Raw genomic sequence first — 17,766 nt, forward strand, 5'->3', positions numbered from 1 at the left:
ACATGCTCAAAATCACGCTGCATATATATATATATATATATATATATGTGTGTGTGATACAAAACTCTTTTTGTATATAGCATATATATATATATATATATATATATATATATATATATATATATATATATATATGTACAAAAAAAGAGTTTTGTATCACAGCCGTGGTAGTTGTTTTTAGTTTTATGCTTAGTTTTCTGTAACCAGCACTCTCTGAAGGGTTGGGGTTGTCAAGAATTGGGAGGAGAAGGATAGCGCATAGGGGCTGATTGTGCAATAAAAAGTCACTTTCCAAAAAATAAAAATGGCAAATGCTGATGAAGTGTGAGAATATGTAATATCTGGGCCACATGGATACAATAAAATAAACAGAGATATGTTGTTTTTAGTACACCAGTTGAAAGAAACACACTATTCTAATATATACTGATTCGGCTAAAAAGTGAAATAGGGTCCTATTTTTGCATGATTGCTAATATATTCTTCTTTTACTCTTTATCTTAAAATGGCATATAGTAGTGGCACGAAAGTGGTAACAAATAGTGCTTGTTTTTAACCAAATATTACCAGTCACATGTGTTTTTGAAGCTAGCCAATCACCTACACTAACTTTAAGCACCTGTGATTATGGACTCTGGATAATACTACACAGCCTTGGTATTGTCTCCATAGTGATTTTAAATTTGTTTGCAACATCTGCAGATTGTCCTGGAGGTGGCAAGTGAACACCTAGGGATGCACCCAGAAAGATGTGGACCAAATCTCACCAAAACCTTCTCCCCGGCTTTTCCCGAGCTCCTCATCCCTCTCATCACTCACACAGCGTCCCTTGGGGAGAAGCAGAGCAGAGGCCTGGAGGTTAGGGAGGTATATGTGTGGACCAACGTGTACCTGCAGTATAAGTACAAGTTGGATGATCTAAGACTATTCATGAAAATGAAAGAGCATGCATAGAAATATGACACAAGAATGTGACATTATACAAGCTCACAAGGTACACATTTTAATTTGCGTAATTAGTGTAAATTATACATTTTATAGTTCTCTAAAATGCTGCATAATAGTGTCTCTAAACATAGTCAACTACAGTAAGCAGTTAACACCTACTTGTGTACTGATCCCATTTGTAGTTAGTAGATGTGGGGATGTTTGCTTTAAATTAAAAATAGCCAGTGTTTTGTAAAACCATCATTATTTGAAGAACCATTTGAACCTCGAAAACATCCTTGACTTCTACATGTGGAGCCCTGTGCAGTTCCACACAGCACCAAATCGGGTTGCAGTGTTTTTTTTTTTTTTTTTTTTTTTTTTTTACTTTGATAGCTTCTACCTCTGACTGAATGGAATAAATGGTGTAGCTGTCTGTTGAGTCAGTGCAGACATTGTATGTTGAATACAATAAGTACAAACTTGATTTGAAAGCATTAAGTAGTGTGGGTAAATATATTATACTAATGGCCAGATCAGAACAACAGATACTAAATACAGCTCAGAAATGCTTAAAAAAAGTGTTGTTTTATTTAGCTTGCATTCTAAAATGTCTTTACGTACTATATTATACTGATAAATTAGAGTTTAAAAAAAGCTGCCTTGTCTTATCGTACACCATTAAAAACATAATAAACTGTGAAGGAGAATTTTTAGGCCTAATTTGTGATTTAAAAATCTGTACAGCTTAATTGTTGTGTACGTTTGATTTTTCAGTGTTGTGGCTGTGACTGTGTGTGTGTGTGTGTGTGTGTGTGTGTGTGTGTATACGTGTGCTGCTGTGCCGTAGCTTCATCAGGTATAAGGAGAGGTGTTGACTTTATTCCGAGCCTCCAGTAACACCACTGACTCTGATAGTTCCCCATCCCTGTGGGAATTCATTATAAGACAGCTAGAGGCTGCTTGTGGATGGTTACTGTGCTGCCCGTATGTTAACTTGTCGCTATCGCGCAAGGCAAACATGTGGTGCAGCTGCTTTCTCTGGCTGTGGGCAACCTGGAGAGATTGATTGGTGAGCCTTCTGTTTTATCCAGGATCAGGGCCACATTCAGTAGACACGGTGCCTCCGGAGAAGCAGCCATTTTCCCCAGAAAATATGGCTCATTACCAGCACAGACAAAATGAAGGTATATTGACTTTTTAACATCTTACAACATACCTATTTCTGAGCCGTTTAACAACAAGCATTTGTTTCCTGGAAATCTTTACTTCATTTTATTCTCATGTAACTGAACACAAAAAACAGCCCTTATTTTAACATGAGCTTATCAAGTCGCTTTTGACTAAATCAAACATTGCTTCTGTCCTCATCTATTTCAGTTTGAATTTACACTCAGAGGCATGCACGTAAATACCCATGCACCCCGCACACACAAACATAACCTTCCCCCACATGTGGTCCATCAGACAGTTTTTAACACAAATCCTTGGCCAGTGGATGTGTCTGGTCTGCTCACGGGCATAAGCTCTGTCCAGACCCTCAGTCTTAACTCTCTCTCTCTCTCTTACACACACACACACACACACACACACACACACACACACACACACACACACACACACACACACACACACACACACACACACATACACACACACACACACACACACACACACACACACACACACACACACACAGCAAAGACAAACACAATCAATTATTCAAGACTCTTGTTTTGGCTCACGCGTTTTTTCTTATTATTTCTGTTCTGTTGTTTCTATAGCATCCTCTGGCAACCTCACAGCCAGGAGGCCAGATGAGTGAGATATGAGGCCTGATGACTTGAGGTCTGTGTATGTCTTTGTAATTTAGATGGCAGAGTATAATTTGCATGCACAGCCTTCAACATTGTCTCATTGTCTGAAGGAGATTATCCTTGCGGCTTTCCACAGCTGAGGGTTGTCAAAGACCTGGTTTGGAAGACAAACCTTTGTCTTCTTGTTTATTTCCCCCATGAGTGGACATTTTCAGTGTGGTCATTCAGTGTAGTTAAACCTCACACTGAAGCACACACGCCATCAGTGTAAATAGTTCCTTTACTTTCTGTTATTTCTCAGTTTCTCAGTTGTACCTTTTTACCTTTAGATACCGTGTATATTTTACATACAGGGTCTGTCGTTCTTCAGTGTGCAAATTTGTGCACTAGATGGCACTATGGCACTTATTATTCAATGCCAATAGATTATTTCCATTTTGGAGGGTAAATGTGTGATGCTGACACAAGTGATGATCATAAACTGCTTGTTTTCCCCGAGCTGATGTTGATACTATCATGAAGAACTCCGTAGCCACTCACATTTATTAATTAACTGTTTTGACCTTTAAGGACAAAGCAATTATTTAGATTTTGACTGCTGTAGTTTCAAGTGAAATATATATGAAAATACTGAATTGGAGTAGTGTGGATCACTAAAGTTTTCAGTTTATCTCCAAGTCTACTCTAACTTGACAGATTCAGAGACAGATTTTATTTTTAAAGGCTCAAGTGAACATCAAACAAAATATTCTCCCCAATCAATGAAAACAGAAAAGAATCACATTGAGGGGATATATTTGATGTGAATCCTTGCAGCAATGATGTCCTTGTAACAGATCATATTGTAAATAAGATGGGTTAAATTGCACTTGTAGCTTCCCTTCAAACAGTCAGGCTATTCTCTTGGGGGGACTAGAGAGTGCTGCAGACTCTTCCTCTAATAACGCAAGACAATGAGATCCCAGCTCATAACATAGGCCTCCACTATATAGAACAAGTATTGGGGGCTTAACAGCTAATAAAGTGGCAAGTCTTCAAATCCATGTCAGAAGAGCGGAGTGCCACAGGGACCTTTCATAACACTTGTATGTGCAGGTTCAACTGCAGTGTAAAGGTTACACATCCACATTGCACTGATCTAACCTGATGAGTTGCCTTAAGACCCACAAATTTCAAGGCTGTGCTCCTTATTTAAAGAAGCAGAACTGAATAATTGTCTCACGCTATACAAGATGATAGGCTAAGACAGGAGTGTGGAATGAATGTTTGAGATGCAATACAAAATCTACTGTGTATTCTCTTCTCAAATAAGTTAGCATGAAGCGGTGACAAATCTGATTTTGTTTTATATCTGATAAGCTTGTTTTAACACATATTTTGTAAGTGGGGTAATTTTACTTTTCAAAATGAGCAAAAATGATATATACTCATCAATTTTGTTAATTGAATCATGCTGCCCTTTGAGTTCACAAAACAGTTTTAGTAATTAGCCTTAATTGCCTGGTCTGTGTTTCATAAATGGTCTCTCCCGCTTTCTCTCTAGTGAACCTGTCCTTCACTTGAGCACAGACACTCCTCCAGCATTTCCACCCACTTTGTTTGTGAGTCTTTGATCCACAGTATTCCAGTTAAAGTTACACCCATGTGCTGCAAGTTGAAACTTTCAGCATTGTTGCTCAGGGGAACCTTATACCCGTGGCGCCTTCTGCTTTTGTCCTTCCCTTTAGCAACAGAACTCTCCTATGGTCCCGGACAAAAGACTACTCACGACACCATTTTATGATGTCTGTGATGATACCGTTTCCTTCTCCTGCTCGCATGTTACCTTGGTCTGCTCACCTAATCCGAAATGTTCATGTCAAAAAAACATCATTAAGGGTTCTCCCTTGAGACAATTGTTGATTTGGAGCAAAGGATGATGAAGGAAATCCTTTATCCTAAGATTTGAACTGCACACGAGAAAACCAATTGAAATCATTACTTTTTCTATATGGTGCACAGTAACATAAAGTATAAGAACAGATTCCACCAAGTTCATAATTGAATCATAAAACCAAAACTCTAATTTGAGTTTTTTGTTTTTCAATTAAATTGATGTGCACTATCAGCCGGACTACGCTCATAATGCTCATTTTGTTCAGTGGATGACTGTGTTTGTGCACACGTATTCATAACATGCATTTAAATTTGCATGTGTGTTAGTATGTACTAGAATTAAACGTGCATGTTAAGCCTAATTAAAGCAACAATTATAACCATTTTCTAACAGCAATATAGACTGGTGTATAAAACACTTAAAGGCAAGAACAACACATACAGTATATTCAAGTAGAGTGTAAAGTGCTGCAATGTCTTGCCTCTCCAGTCTGTCTAATCACTATGTGAGTGAAACATTCACGGTACACTAGATCAGTTCAATATTTCATTTCTCAACAAAGACTACATGATGGAACAGATGCTCAAACTTTGTATGTTTCTCAGGAGAGCAAAACTCACTTTAATGGAAGCCATTGAGTACAGAGATTGTGATTGTGTACAAGCTTTGTGTTGACTTCTTTGGGCTCTTCACCTATGCACTAAACGTACAGTCGTGGATAAAAAGATGTTCAAACATACTAAGGGTGCAAAGTGAGTCACTGCTCAAACCACAGACTGAATACATCAATTGTTTACATCCAGGGGCACTGAAAACTCATGTGTGGAACCACATTAGTGATGCACCAAGGTTGGCCTTTGCCTCCATGTCACATTTCAAGTGAAAATTTGACTTGGCATGTTTACATAGGATTTCTTCATCTCCTTTTTAAACCCCTATGGGCAAACTGAAGGTGAGGGGAACTAAGATTATTATCCCCGTTTCTCTGAGGAGCTTTTCTTTATGCACACCCTCGCAGATGTCGACATTTGGTTAGGCGGTGTACATAGAAGCCCTAGATTATCTAGCGCTTCAGGAAGTCTGTTTAGCTAAAGTTAGGAGTGGTTACTTTCACTGCACCTTCCTAATTTACCCTTGTGTTTTGTAACCTGGAGACCCCCCCCGTGCTTAGCCATACATCTGTGTATAATACAGAGTGTATAAAGAACAATATTGGTGATTGAATATTGCTGTCCATTCAAAACCATATAGGTCTTAGTTGTAATGATGTTCACATCAATAGGCTCCACTTGTGCAGACGTAGACCTAGTCACAGGAAGTGTAACAGATGGTGTACTATATGTCATAATGCTATAAAATCCAGCAGGACTTGACAATTGAAATCCCACCCTGGAGTTTGCCTCTTTTAGCTTTGGCATAATCTTCTTAGGATTTCAATTGCAAAGTCAAAGAGAATAGTCTAGCACATGGGGACTAGTTATCTGGGGCAAATGCGGTCTAAGGTTGACAATGCAAAGGCTATGTTTATGTGCATCACACTTGCTATACTGGATGTTTCCCAGAGTGCAAGAACATCCTCCCCTGAATTCTATTCCTCTTCCCACGTCCCAGTGCTGCCGTGGAAAGTAGGCCAAGTGAGCACCAGGGCGTTGCTTTTTTAAGATGATCAGTTTGTCAGTGTGTTTTTGTGTGTGCTCAGGACAGCTATTCATGTGGCTTGACTCTGTAGAACAAAGACCAGCATTATACAATTTGCAGCACTTCCAATAGCAAGGAAAAGGGAGAGGTTGGAAAATAAGGACAGGACAAGTGTGGATGAAACAAAGACAAAAACTGGCTTGTACTCTAATTCATTTACTTCCTCTTTTCCACCTCTTTGTTGCAGCAAAAAGGTCCCTTGCCATTAACACTCCTCTGCAGGATCATACTGTACTCTGGCTGGCATGGATTATTTTTAGCTATTGCTGTGCAGCTTTCACCTTGACTCTCTCCGTCTTGACATCATAATTAACATTTCTGTTAATAGTAACACAGTTCAATATTAATAAGGATCTCTGACTAAAAATCCAAATTCTGTAGAGTGATAATGAATTGTACCGCATTTCTCATATACAGTATGAGACACCTTGCCAATCACCATCAAATTTGTATTACTTTAAGGATAGTAAATTAGATGCACTGATGCAACATGTAGAAAAATATACACTTGATGTGAGGGACTTGAGAATTATTGGACTCCTGTAGGTGGGGCAGTATCACTTTGAGCTGGCAGTATAGCTCCATCACAGGGGTCAACAGGCAAATTAAAGTTCTCTTGAGTATTGAGGGAAAGGCTGCTGCCTGTGTGGCCATGCACACGCACATGCGCGCTGAAAAAAATAAAAATACAAGGTTAAAGCTGATGCCTCCCGTTTTGGAGGCCACATTGCCCGATGCAACATGTGCCCATATCATACTTACTGATGAGGTTTTCAAATGACCTTTAAAGTCAGATTTTTTGCACCGTTTTTCTGAGTGTCACAGACCGTTTGGTATTAGGGCGCCTACGTTAATATGTTCCGATTTAGAGCTGAATAATCACATTTACCTCATTTCCATCAATGCCACTGAGAAATGTGAGGCGGCGTGATAACTTTTTTAAATAAAGAATTTTAGACAGGCCTATTCAAAGCCGTGATGGACGCAATCAAGACGGGGCTGCATAAGAGCGAAGGTATGCTGGATATTTGGTCATGTGTATTTTGGTCTAAATTTCCAGGGGATATATTAGATGTTAATAGCCCTGAAGTGGTCTCGGTTTCTTATTTAATTTCTCTCGCCTTCTTTAAATGTAATTCGCCCACAGACTGCGCCGCGAGGCTCTAAACCGCGCAGAAACTCTCTCATCATTTCCACAGCAGAATGGAAATGCAAATTGTGCGCACGGGCAATGCCCTTGACAGAACTCACCACTGCACACAATTAACATGAGCACTCTGACAGAAGTTAGTGACGAAATGTGAGGTCACACCAGCTGTGTGTCAGATAATGTGCTTGTGTTTGTTTGACACAGTCCTACAGACGCATCAACACACGTGGATTGTATACTAGTCTAATAATAATAATAATAATAATAATAATAATAATAATAACAACAACAATAGAAATACTATATTAGTGATAATAACAATTATAATAATACCATAATAATAATAATAATAATAATAATAGTAATAATAATGTGGCTTGTGTGACAATTTATTTTTAAGACATTTTACCGCGTTCAAAACAGTAATACGCTTTACTCTCCTTAATCGTTTAGTTCTATAAATATGTATTTTTAGCCTAATCATATTTTTTTGGAGAATTCTCTCGCTAAATTTTGTTTTATTATTTGAGATAATTAGTCCTGGACATAAACAAGATTTTTTTTTGGCCGCTCAGTTGGCTGTGGTGGGGGGTGTTAGATCAACCTATGTTGAGATTTAGCTATCTTGTCACAGCTGCCTCATATCGACTCAATGATCTCAAGTGTAACCAACGAGGGGCGCTGTCCGTCTATCAGCTATAACTACTTGACACGAATAACCTACATGATTGATCTCATCACTCTTGGCCATTTGTGTCTTACCCCTATAATTAAAAACAACGTGCAAACTGTATTTTAATATGATATTTGAATATGTCATATCGAATGACGCTCGTGCATTTATTAGGCCTTTAACGTTAATAGTTTCTGGAAACAAAGTTTGCAAGGAGGCTTTCACGGTAATGAGGTATTGAGCATTTTACTAATTTCATTTCATAAAAAAAATCAAACAATTATAAATAATGTCTTATTTACCCCACTTATGAAAAAAATGACATTGCACAAGTTTAACAGTTCATTTTATGAAACAGCTACAAGTGATGTGAATTTTTAAACAAAGGCTGTAGCCTACACCTCACAGAGCTAGTTTTTTTTTTCGCGCGGTAGCACGTCACATAGGCCTACAGATTAATAAATAGGCCTAAGTAAATAAATAATTATTAAGTTCAACCATACTCAAAATGTAATATGTCTAAACAATGGAATAATATAGACTGTGGTTGACTTGTTGTAAACAATAAGTGGGCTGACTGCCTATTTGTTCCATCTGGAGTTTGGAGTGATGCGTAACTGTAGGCGTATTTGATTAATATTTAATCGAAAAAAATATCACTTTAAAACAACCTCTGTGATAAAGCCGTGAGCGAACTTGCTTGGTGAGTGCTAATAAGATTTCTTTTTTCAACCCTTTTTGCCAATCAATTCATTAGGAAACAATGCAGGTGAGCATAATGAAAGTGTTGTCCCAATAAAGTGCATCGATGGACAGCTGGACAGCGGCCGGCTGATTGACTTTGCCTTGACATCTGGGAGGCCCGCTGGCCCCTGGCACGCGTATAGGCTGATGTCGCCATTTACATGCAAATTTAAGGAGATCATGAGGGCCTCGCCCCGTAAATTCACACAAAAAAAGAAGACGTCACCCTCAATACGGAGGAGGCTCGTCCCGTCGAGACGGGAGGTCTTCCAAGTCACCGTGTACATTTGTACTGGGAGCCACTCGTCCCGAGGAGTTTGCTTTTATATCAATGGTCAGGCCTAAATCTGTAGGGGTTCATTCACTGTGGCCTCTGAATAGAAGAATGAGATAACAGCCCCCCCGTGTCATCAACCGGTCATTTAAACGAGCATTCAGCCTGGCTCAATGCGGCCCAGATGTAGAGATGAGGCAAAGAGTTTTCACTTTTTTCCCTGCTTGTCACCCACCACTTACCTCCAGCGTGCAGTTGAGAGACAAGCTTTTTTTTTTAATGAGAAATAATAAATTGTGACTAAGATCCTCTAAATCCACGCCCGTGCAAAGTTTCCATGCACGAAACCACTAAAACAAACGGGGATCAACATTTTCTTTTATTTTGATGCTAACATTTCACCTAATGATGGAGAGCGCATTTTCCACGGTGTAAGCCCACCACGCAGATGATCCCACAGAATGAGCTGAGACGGATTCAGGCTCCGCGCCTCAGTGTGTGGAGCAGCTGACTCCCTCTCCACGTCCAGATGGCTCCTGCACACAGATTTGCATTCATTTTCCTCTAATATCTTCTGAAATAGCGGGGCAGCTGCATTTGTTGTCAAATACGGTTTAAAACTCCCTTTCAGGACAGCATCGTTACCTACGTGACGGGTGTGGGGATCCATTTTCCTTCTCCAGTCAACAGTATCAGATCTAAGAGGATTTGTCTCAAAGTCTCCTAATTTGATAATCAGATTTAAATCGCCTTGGTGCGTGTAATCAGGGGTTAAGTTCTAATAAGCGACTTGAAAGTGTGCAAAAAAAAAAAAAAAGCAGTGAGTTCTGTGCAAAAAAGATATTTGCAATCTCGGTAGAACAGACAAAAACATTTACAACATGCGTCTCGGTTTGTTTCATCTAAGAGAAAAAAAAGATAACATTTTTACAAAGGGCCCCCTTAGAGTTTTTCCTGATATTTTTTTTTCACAAATTGAAACTTGGATTTCTCTTCAATAATAATAATAAAACAAATACACATCCACACCCTCATTTTGTGACTGGGCAATTTGGCAATAGATTGTGTAGAGGTGAAAGCAACAGCTTATAATTCACTTATCTTTGGCAGCAGCTATTAACCCTCAGCACCAGCTAGATAGATTGCTCAGGATATAGCACACATCTCTCTTCCTCGCACCCTCCCCTCTCTCCCTCCATCCTCTCCTACTTTTCACCACTAATGAACCGAATTGCTTGCTTGCCCCTCTCGGACAGAGTCGGACATGTAGGCAGTTGGCCCTTTAAAAATGATTAAGATGTTTCTGATTATTACAGATTTTACAGGACGTGCATGAAATAAAGAAGACACAGAACCATGGATTTCCTGAAGTTTGTTTAATGTCATGAGACACGGTGGCTCTGATTTTTAGCCCATAAAAAGAGGTCAGAAGATCTGACTTTATCTTCTGTAAATGGCACAGCGATGGGATTGATTTGTTTTCACATAGGAAACTGATTTTCAAACTTTTTTCCACGTTATGTTTACCATAATACATAGGCTAAAGAAATCCTCCGCTCTGCGATATAGGACATGGCTACACAGTCAATCAATTGAAAGTCAATCATCCGTTGTTAAACATTCTCAATGAAAAGTGAATGTAAATTAATAGATTTATAATCATGTCTGATTCTCTGAAATCAGCGTTAGATTAATGGCATTTTAATTAGGCTACGATGAAATAACCCGCAGCGTAGAGTTAAAAATGCACAATTGAAATATAACATTAAGTTCTGTGAAGAAACATGATCTGCCATTTGTGAAATATGATTTATGCCCTGTATTTACACAGCTATTGAGATGCTTCCGATACATTAGTGAACAAACAATCGCATCAAGTCAATTTGTAATAGTGATAACAAATTTAATCGAATAATTATGTCAAATACTATTCATTTTAATCCAATATAATAAACTAATCACGGAAATTGCAATCATTAGACCAGCTAAAATAATAAGCAATGAATTTTTTTTTTTATTTATTTAATTTTTCTCATTATGTGTGATGGTTACACCCGGTTGAATTTTCCATATCATTAAAAAAATCAAACTCACCACATATAGGGCCTAAGCAAGAGGAAAAGTGGAGCGAAAGAGTGTTCTCAGCCTGCTGCACTATAGGGCTGTACCCGTACAGAGGAGCGCCACTGCTTGACAGGAACCGTCAGAGCTCCATATTTGGGCAAAACCACGCCCCTTCAGCGTCATATTCTGACAGCGCCTCTCCCGTGGGTTTAGAGTTTTGGCTCCCGGGAAAGATTTCAGTCCTCGGGGAAAGAGGGCTTAGTTTTGCATGTTCCCATCCATCCTGCACGACGCGAAAGGGCCCCTTATCCACCTCTCCTGTGTACTAGGAACACCTCCACTGGTGATCAGCCTTTGCCTGTGTTTGTCTTGTGGAGAAGCAGCAGCACCTTTTCAGGAGTGGGTTTTTTATTCAACAAGAAGTCCTGAAGGTTTTGGATGCGGTGCTTCAGGGATGTGGGCACTTTGAGAGCAGCATCACCCACAAACACAAACAACTGCCATCGATTTTTCTGTGAATAGCACAAAAAAAAAAAACAAAGAGGAACAATAGCAACACAAAAAATCTTGTCTATTGAACAATTCACTTTTCCAGTCTGTGGATACCGCTCTAACTAAGTACGGCACTTTGAGATTTGTTCACATCGGACGGACTGAAGAGGGAGGCAAGACCTGTGGACCGGGTTTTCCCTCGCAAGTCTGAATCGGCTCTCACTACTTATCTCGTGATAAAAACCCTAAAGGATAACACGCTTGGACGTTTATTTCCCTAATTTCGCAGGAGGCTCTTTTCACGCAAATTGTGCTAAATGTTTGGAATTCAGGAAACTATACCGCGGGGTGGGACGACGATGAAGGAGGAACCGCTCGGTGGACTGAACTCGGTCCGCTCCTGGATGCACACAGCTGGGGTGGTGGATGCAAACACAGCCGCCCAAAGGTACGCATGCCAAAAGCATCTGATTTTTCTCACGCATTCCCTCCTCATCATATCGACCCCTCAATCCCCTGAATACTCTGTATCAATTACGGTCTCCCAATAAATGCCCCCCCTTCGGCTTTCCCTTCTTTCATTACATCAGATTACCCATTATTGTGACAAATCAAGAAATCTCCCCCGTACTCAAGCGTGCTTCTGCATCTCCAATGTTTCCATCAGCTTCTCCATCATCTAGTATCCCCGGTGTCCGGTGCTTAACCGAGATGGTCTCTTGTTTTCTCCCCGCAGTGGTGTCGGCTTGGCACGGGCACATTATGAAAAGCAGCCCCCTTCCAACCTCAGAAAATCCAATTTTTTCCATTTCGTCCTGGCGCTGTATGACAGGCAGGGTCAGCCCGTGGAGATCGAAAGGACAGCTTTTGTGGACTTTGTGGAGAAAGAAAAAGTAAGCGGTGTATTTTAGAAAATTCGTGCACCCCTGTAACATAATCAGCACATGTATCAAAATTATGTTCTCTGAAATGGCAATGGGTTACTAAGGGGAAGTCACGTGTAATATTGATTTTTTTTTTTTAAACTCAATTCATTGATGACAGAGTCGTTTTAACAACTAAAGCTATTTCTCTTCTTTTGCACAGAAACTATACATATTTTTTTGTCAACACAGACATGTGGTGGTGATAATGGACAGTTGTTCTGTTGATGTTGATTTTCACAAACTGTTGTCTTCTGCAGGAACCAACCAGTGAAAAAACTAACAATGGGATTCATTACAAACTACAGTTATTGTACAGCAATGGTGAGTTAAACTGTCTTTAATATTTTGCAAACACATTCAAATATATCAAACTTGAGTTTGCCTGTCTGCATAAAGCCACATAAAGCCTCATAGCCTAATAATGATGATAACAATAATACTAATAAAAACAGTCTGATAATTTTATTAATGTACTCACTGTCTGAACTATTTATATTTTTTCATTGCAAGTTCTTAAACTTTTTTTTTTGAAGGACTTTCTTTTTTTAATTTTATTTATTGCCCACAATTCCTCAAAACTCACAAGTGGTCTCCTTTTTCTCTCCCCAGGCGTCAGAACAGAACAGGATCTTTACATACGGTTAATCGATTCCATGACGAAGCAGGTAAGCTGCTGTTACACTTGTTTCTACGCACACAGTGCAAACCCTGCTCACATCCATGGTTCACTTGTGCAAAACCTTAACACGCCGTGCAAATCGTCACCCCTGAGATGCATGCACCACACGGTTTAAAAAAAAAAAATCTGCTTGCAAAATGGAAGATGTGGCACAAAATAAAATCAAATTACCGGTGTAACAAGAAGAGACAGCTTCCATTTTAACTGTTTACATTTGGCCATACAGTATCATATTGCAAGACTCTTAAGTCAATTTAGTTAGGCTTCTTGGTAGGCTCACATTAAAATTTAAACACTACGTCTGCTCCATATGATCTGATTTGACTTTCCTGCAAAGAGTCAGAGGTGACGCTCTAAACATATATTTAAAAAAAATGCATCAAGTATTATATTTATAAATATTAATACTAATATTTTTGCTGAGGTGCATTTCACTTATCTTCTTCACAAACATTTAAGTGACTTTTAACCCAGAGAGCATCGCACGAAATATTATTATTAATTCTGAATGCTCATTTGAAGCCAACAAAAAAAGATTTGTAAAGGTAATTATAATTTGGGGAATAAAATCAGACATCCTTATTTCAGCTCTCTACCTCGTGTTTTGTTATGAAATAGAGGGTTTAGGTAGAGCCTTCTGAATAGAGCCGTGGAGCCTGAGCCACTGGTCACAGACAACATTCCTGTGCGAATGATCCGAGTCAATGACGCAGAACAAGCAATTTATGGATTTCTGTTTCTACAGCTGCAAACAGCGACATAAATCAAACCAATATAGATAATCGCCCCTTTCCTAGAATAAAAAAAGAAAAAGAAAGAAAATACACCAGGTCAAGTAGGACAGCTTTAAAAAGCGAGCGAGTGATGCGACCTGGTTCAGATATGTCACTTTTTCAAAGTCACTCTCTCATATTGGCCTCACGCGTGCCAGAAAAAAAAAAAAATATCATAAAAATCATCAACTCCTTTAAAACATTAAATAAATATCACGCTATGTATTTGATTGTATTTCTGTTATTTTGTTTTAAGTAATTTGTCAATAATGTGGTGTTTTGCCTGCGTTTACACTTGGTGCCTTTTCAATACGAGGGAGTGAAGTGTCTATCCTTAGAAATGGAAGAAGGAGGGAGGGATCGAGGGAGGGAGAGAAGAGCGGCAGAACTGATAGCTCCACGCCATCTGTTTCAGCCAATGCTCAAAAATTACTCAACCGTACCGCCAGACACCGCTTTTTATCCACAGAAAGATCATTGTTAGCGGCTCAAAATAAACAACAGATTGCCCATTAACACTTTCCCCCAAATATCCCCAGATTATAAGCATATTGATGACACTTCTATTGGATCTCTCCTTATGAAAATCTCTCTGTCTTTCTCTCTTTCTCTGTCTGTCTCTCTGAGCCACAGGATATTATCTAGATTAATAAAAAAAAAAACACAATATATTATTATTATCACCGTAATCATTACCATTCATTTTATAATTAGATGTGTTATTATTACTGCACTAGACATACTGTTGGTATTATTATTATTAGCCATAGTTATTTTTGTAATTTTTTATTTAGGTAGATGCTATTGATGTTTGTATGAATTATTATAATTTATAACACTGGGATATTGTTGTGTGCTGTGATCATCTTAAACATATTTCTTACTTAGCCTTTGCACTCTTCTAATATATTCTGTTGTCCCAAGATCATGTGTATTCATGCCCTGATTTATTTAATTGTGTGCAAAAATAGCTGATATGTTAGTCTAATTATTTGTGAATGTATGTGAATTAATATGTGTTTAAGACATGACTGTGTTTTCAATTTATTTCCATCTCATTTCCTTTCAAAGGCCATAATTTATGAGGGCCAAGACAAGAATCCAGAAATGTGCAGAGTTCTTCTTACCCATGAAATTATGTGCAGGTAAGCAATTTTCTTTTATTTTTTTTGCTCTGTCCATTTTGCAGATCCAGGCAAAAAGTAATTCAGTCCCCTTCAATAAGTTTTGACACTCATGATGTGATGCAGCAATCCACACTGTCCTGTGGTCCTTCAGCAACCACAGAGAGAGAAAGCTGCTGTCATTTCTAACTTTGATATGATGTGATTCAACTTTGATGTGAATATGAATATGACAGTGAGAATGAATTGACTGTCTTTTTCAGTGAAGGGAAATTGAATGTATAATAAACAGTCAGTGACACAGAACATAAGTTATGTTTTTTAATTTTTAGCTTATTTATTTTTATATTCTAAGAATTGTATGTCATCATTTAAGCCTGCCAGAGACAATGTGTTTTCTGTTAAGTTATGCATAGACGTTGCATGCCATGTATCAGTTTTTTTTTCTTCTTTTTAGCACAGAGTCGGTTCTCAGTTGATCCCACCTGTCAACAATGATCAGCGAGCCTTTTAGCGTCATTTAACCACATAAATCTCAACCTCTCATATTGCGCTGCTATTCAGCGGTGTCATTGATACTAACAGGAAAAATGTCTTTTGTTGTTATTGTTGAGCTCAGCATGAGCTTTGTGAACATTGAATTTGGATACTGTCGGTTAACCTCTCCTTTGTTGCACCGGTGCATTGTTCAAGTTACTGGTTGAGAGCAAGTGCAGCATGAGAGCTGAGAATGATTTGTCTTTTTCCATGCATAAACTCATCACTCACGCTCAATTTATACATGCATCCATCACTTATTTGTGACACGTTGAATATGCTCGTGCTCTAGAGGTAATATTTTTTTTTTGTCAAGAGGAAGTGCGTTTTGCTGCTGAATAAAGAACTATTATCAGATAAGAAGATATACATAATAAGAACAGTTGTAATAAGAATAATCTTTTGATATCTTATCTTACTCTTTAGGCATGTAATACATATAGTTTTTGAATTATATTTGTGCTCTAATACACTGCAGCGCCTTAGCTATAAAAGCATATCTTTATTACTGCTGCTAGAAAGTCATGTAAATCAGACATATTTAAATAACGTATGGTTGACTGACAGTAGCTTTGCACAAAATCTTTGTTTTTCGTTCTGCACCATATGGCATAAATCAATCTTATTCACATATGTTTATATGTTTTCATTTCAAATGGAAGCTAGGATGATGTATTTGTTTATTTTTGCAGTTTTGATTCAAGTCTCAATCAAAGAAGTGAAAGGCGGCTAGCTATAGGCTTAGGGGGGGAGATGGCTGAAACATGTGGTGGAAGATAGATTAGTGCTTTTGAGGCCATAATTGATAAATGCCCTGCAGAAATATTGGTTGAGGGTGGCACCTTGCATCTCCCTCAGAAATAGCAGCTTGGCAATTAGAGGTAAACAAAAGCTGAAGCTGTGAAAAGTGACTCCCCTGCCTCCTGGCCCAATCCCCACTCCCCTCCCCTCCAACACTAAGCCAAACAACACAACATGTTGTTTTCACCATTTTTTATCAGCCATCAGCATCAATGGAATGGATAGATTGAGTGAAGGAAATCTCATGGCATCCCCCTCCCCCCAATATCAAAACCACTCCAAGGCACTTAATAAATGTATGTGGTTTTGTGTGCATTATTTATTTATTTTTATTTATTTAGCAAAGTATTGCTTGTTCTGAAACACACTGTCTATGTTCCAACAGCCGATGCTGTGACAAGAAAAGCTGTGGAAACAGGAACGAGACTCCATCAGACCCTGTGATCATTGACAGGTAGGCTGTGTGCAGCTTCTTCTGTGTTTGTGAACGGGGAATGAGTAAGTAAATGAGTGAGTGCCTGAGTGACTAAATGGATGAGTGACTGAGAGGATGAGCAGGCACATGGATGAGCTTGTGAACAAATGAGTTCCCTCCCGGTGTGCCAAACGGCCCAGTTGGGCTGACTTGCATCTTATAGCCTACAGTGTGGGAACTGTGGGTGATTCTGTGAGTGGCTGAGGGGCGTCTTTCCCAGGTACCTGTGCACCGAGGGGCGGTCACCACCTGGATAGGGTTTGTTCAATCACAGGTGGTTCAATCACTAGAGGATCATGCTGGGAATACACCTAATTAGCTTAGGCAACTTCACATTTATTTGGCTGGCTTCCCTTCTTTGTTTGCGACAGTGATGCTTACACTGTCAATAGTTGTTTTTCATTGACTGTTTCCTGCTCTCAAGTTAGCTGTGAGCTAGACACCATTAAAGTTTTGTTTTAGAAGGGATAAAGATTTTATGTCTGCTGTTTTGTTCTGCACCTTCAGGGAAGTTACATCTGCCACATTTATATTACCTTCATCACCTTCTAAAGAGGGAGAATAAATGGTCTTCTTTCAGGCATTGACATTTTTCTCACACTTTAAAACTATATGTCCTGGTCAGTGTGAATATGTTTAGGTAGTTTAGTGTGTGTATGTGCGTGGTGGATATAGGGGTGAGGTAGGGGGTGTAGTTTGAGCGTCGATCTCAATGTAACTCTCACCACGTAGTAGG

General features: G+C 39.0%; 1 protein-coding gene and 1 long non-coding RNA gene across 7 annotated transcripts in view; one reads left to right on the forward strand and one right to left on the reverse strand.

Moving 5' to 3' along the window:
• Nucleotides 1-5,309: 5,309 nt before the first annotated feature.
• On the reverse strand, nt 5,310-11,345 carry LOC116055400. Its single transcript, XR_004106281.2, has 3 exons — nt 11,254-11,345; nt 9,562-9,695; nt 5,310-6,989 (listed from the first exon to the last, which is right to left on the reverse strand). It is a non-coding gene; the product is annotated as an uncharacterized LOC116055400 (long non-coding RNA).
• A 151-nt stretch (nt 11,346-11,496) lies between these two features.
• The window catches only part of LOC116055392 (transcription factor COE3), a 67,412-nt gene continuing 61,142 nt past the window's right edge, over nt 11,497-17,766 (forward strand). For all 6 annotated transcript variants that reach the window (XM_035992318.1, XM_035992321.1, XM_035992319.1 and 3 more), the window contains exons 1-6: nt 11,497-12,163; nt 12,452-12,608; nt 12,899-12,962; nt 13,251-13,306; nt 15,165-15,238; nt 16,941-17,009. In XM_035992318.1, coding sequence (XP_035848211.1) covers nt 12,033-12,163; nt 12,452-12,608; nt 12,899-12,962; nt 13,251-13,306; nt 15,165-15,238; nt 16,941-17,009 — 551 coding nt within the window. In that variant the 5' untranslated portion in view covers nt 11,497-12,032. The remainder of the gene's footprint in view (nt 12,164-12,451; nt 12,609-12,898; nt 12,963-13,250; nt 13,307-15,164; nt 15,239-16,940; nt 17,010-17,766) is intronic.

Source organism: Sander lucioperca, chromosome 15 (assembly GCF_008315115.2).
Source record: "Sander lucioperca isolate FBNREF2018 chromosome 15, SLUC_FBN_1.2, whole genome shotgun sequence".
Lineage (NCBI taxonomy): Eukaryota > Metazoa > Chordata > Actinopteri > Perciformes > Percidae > Sander > Sander lucioperca.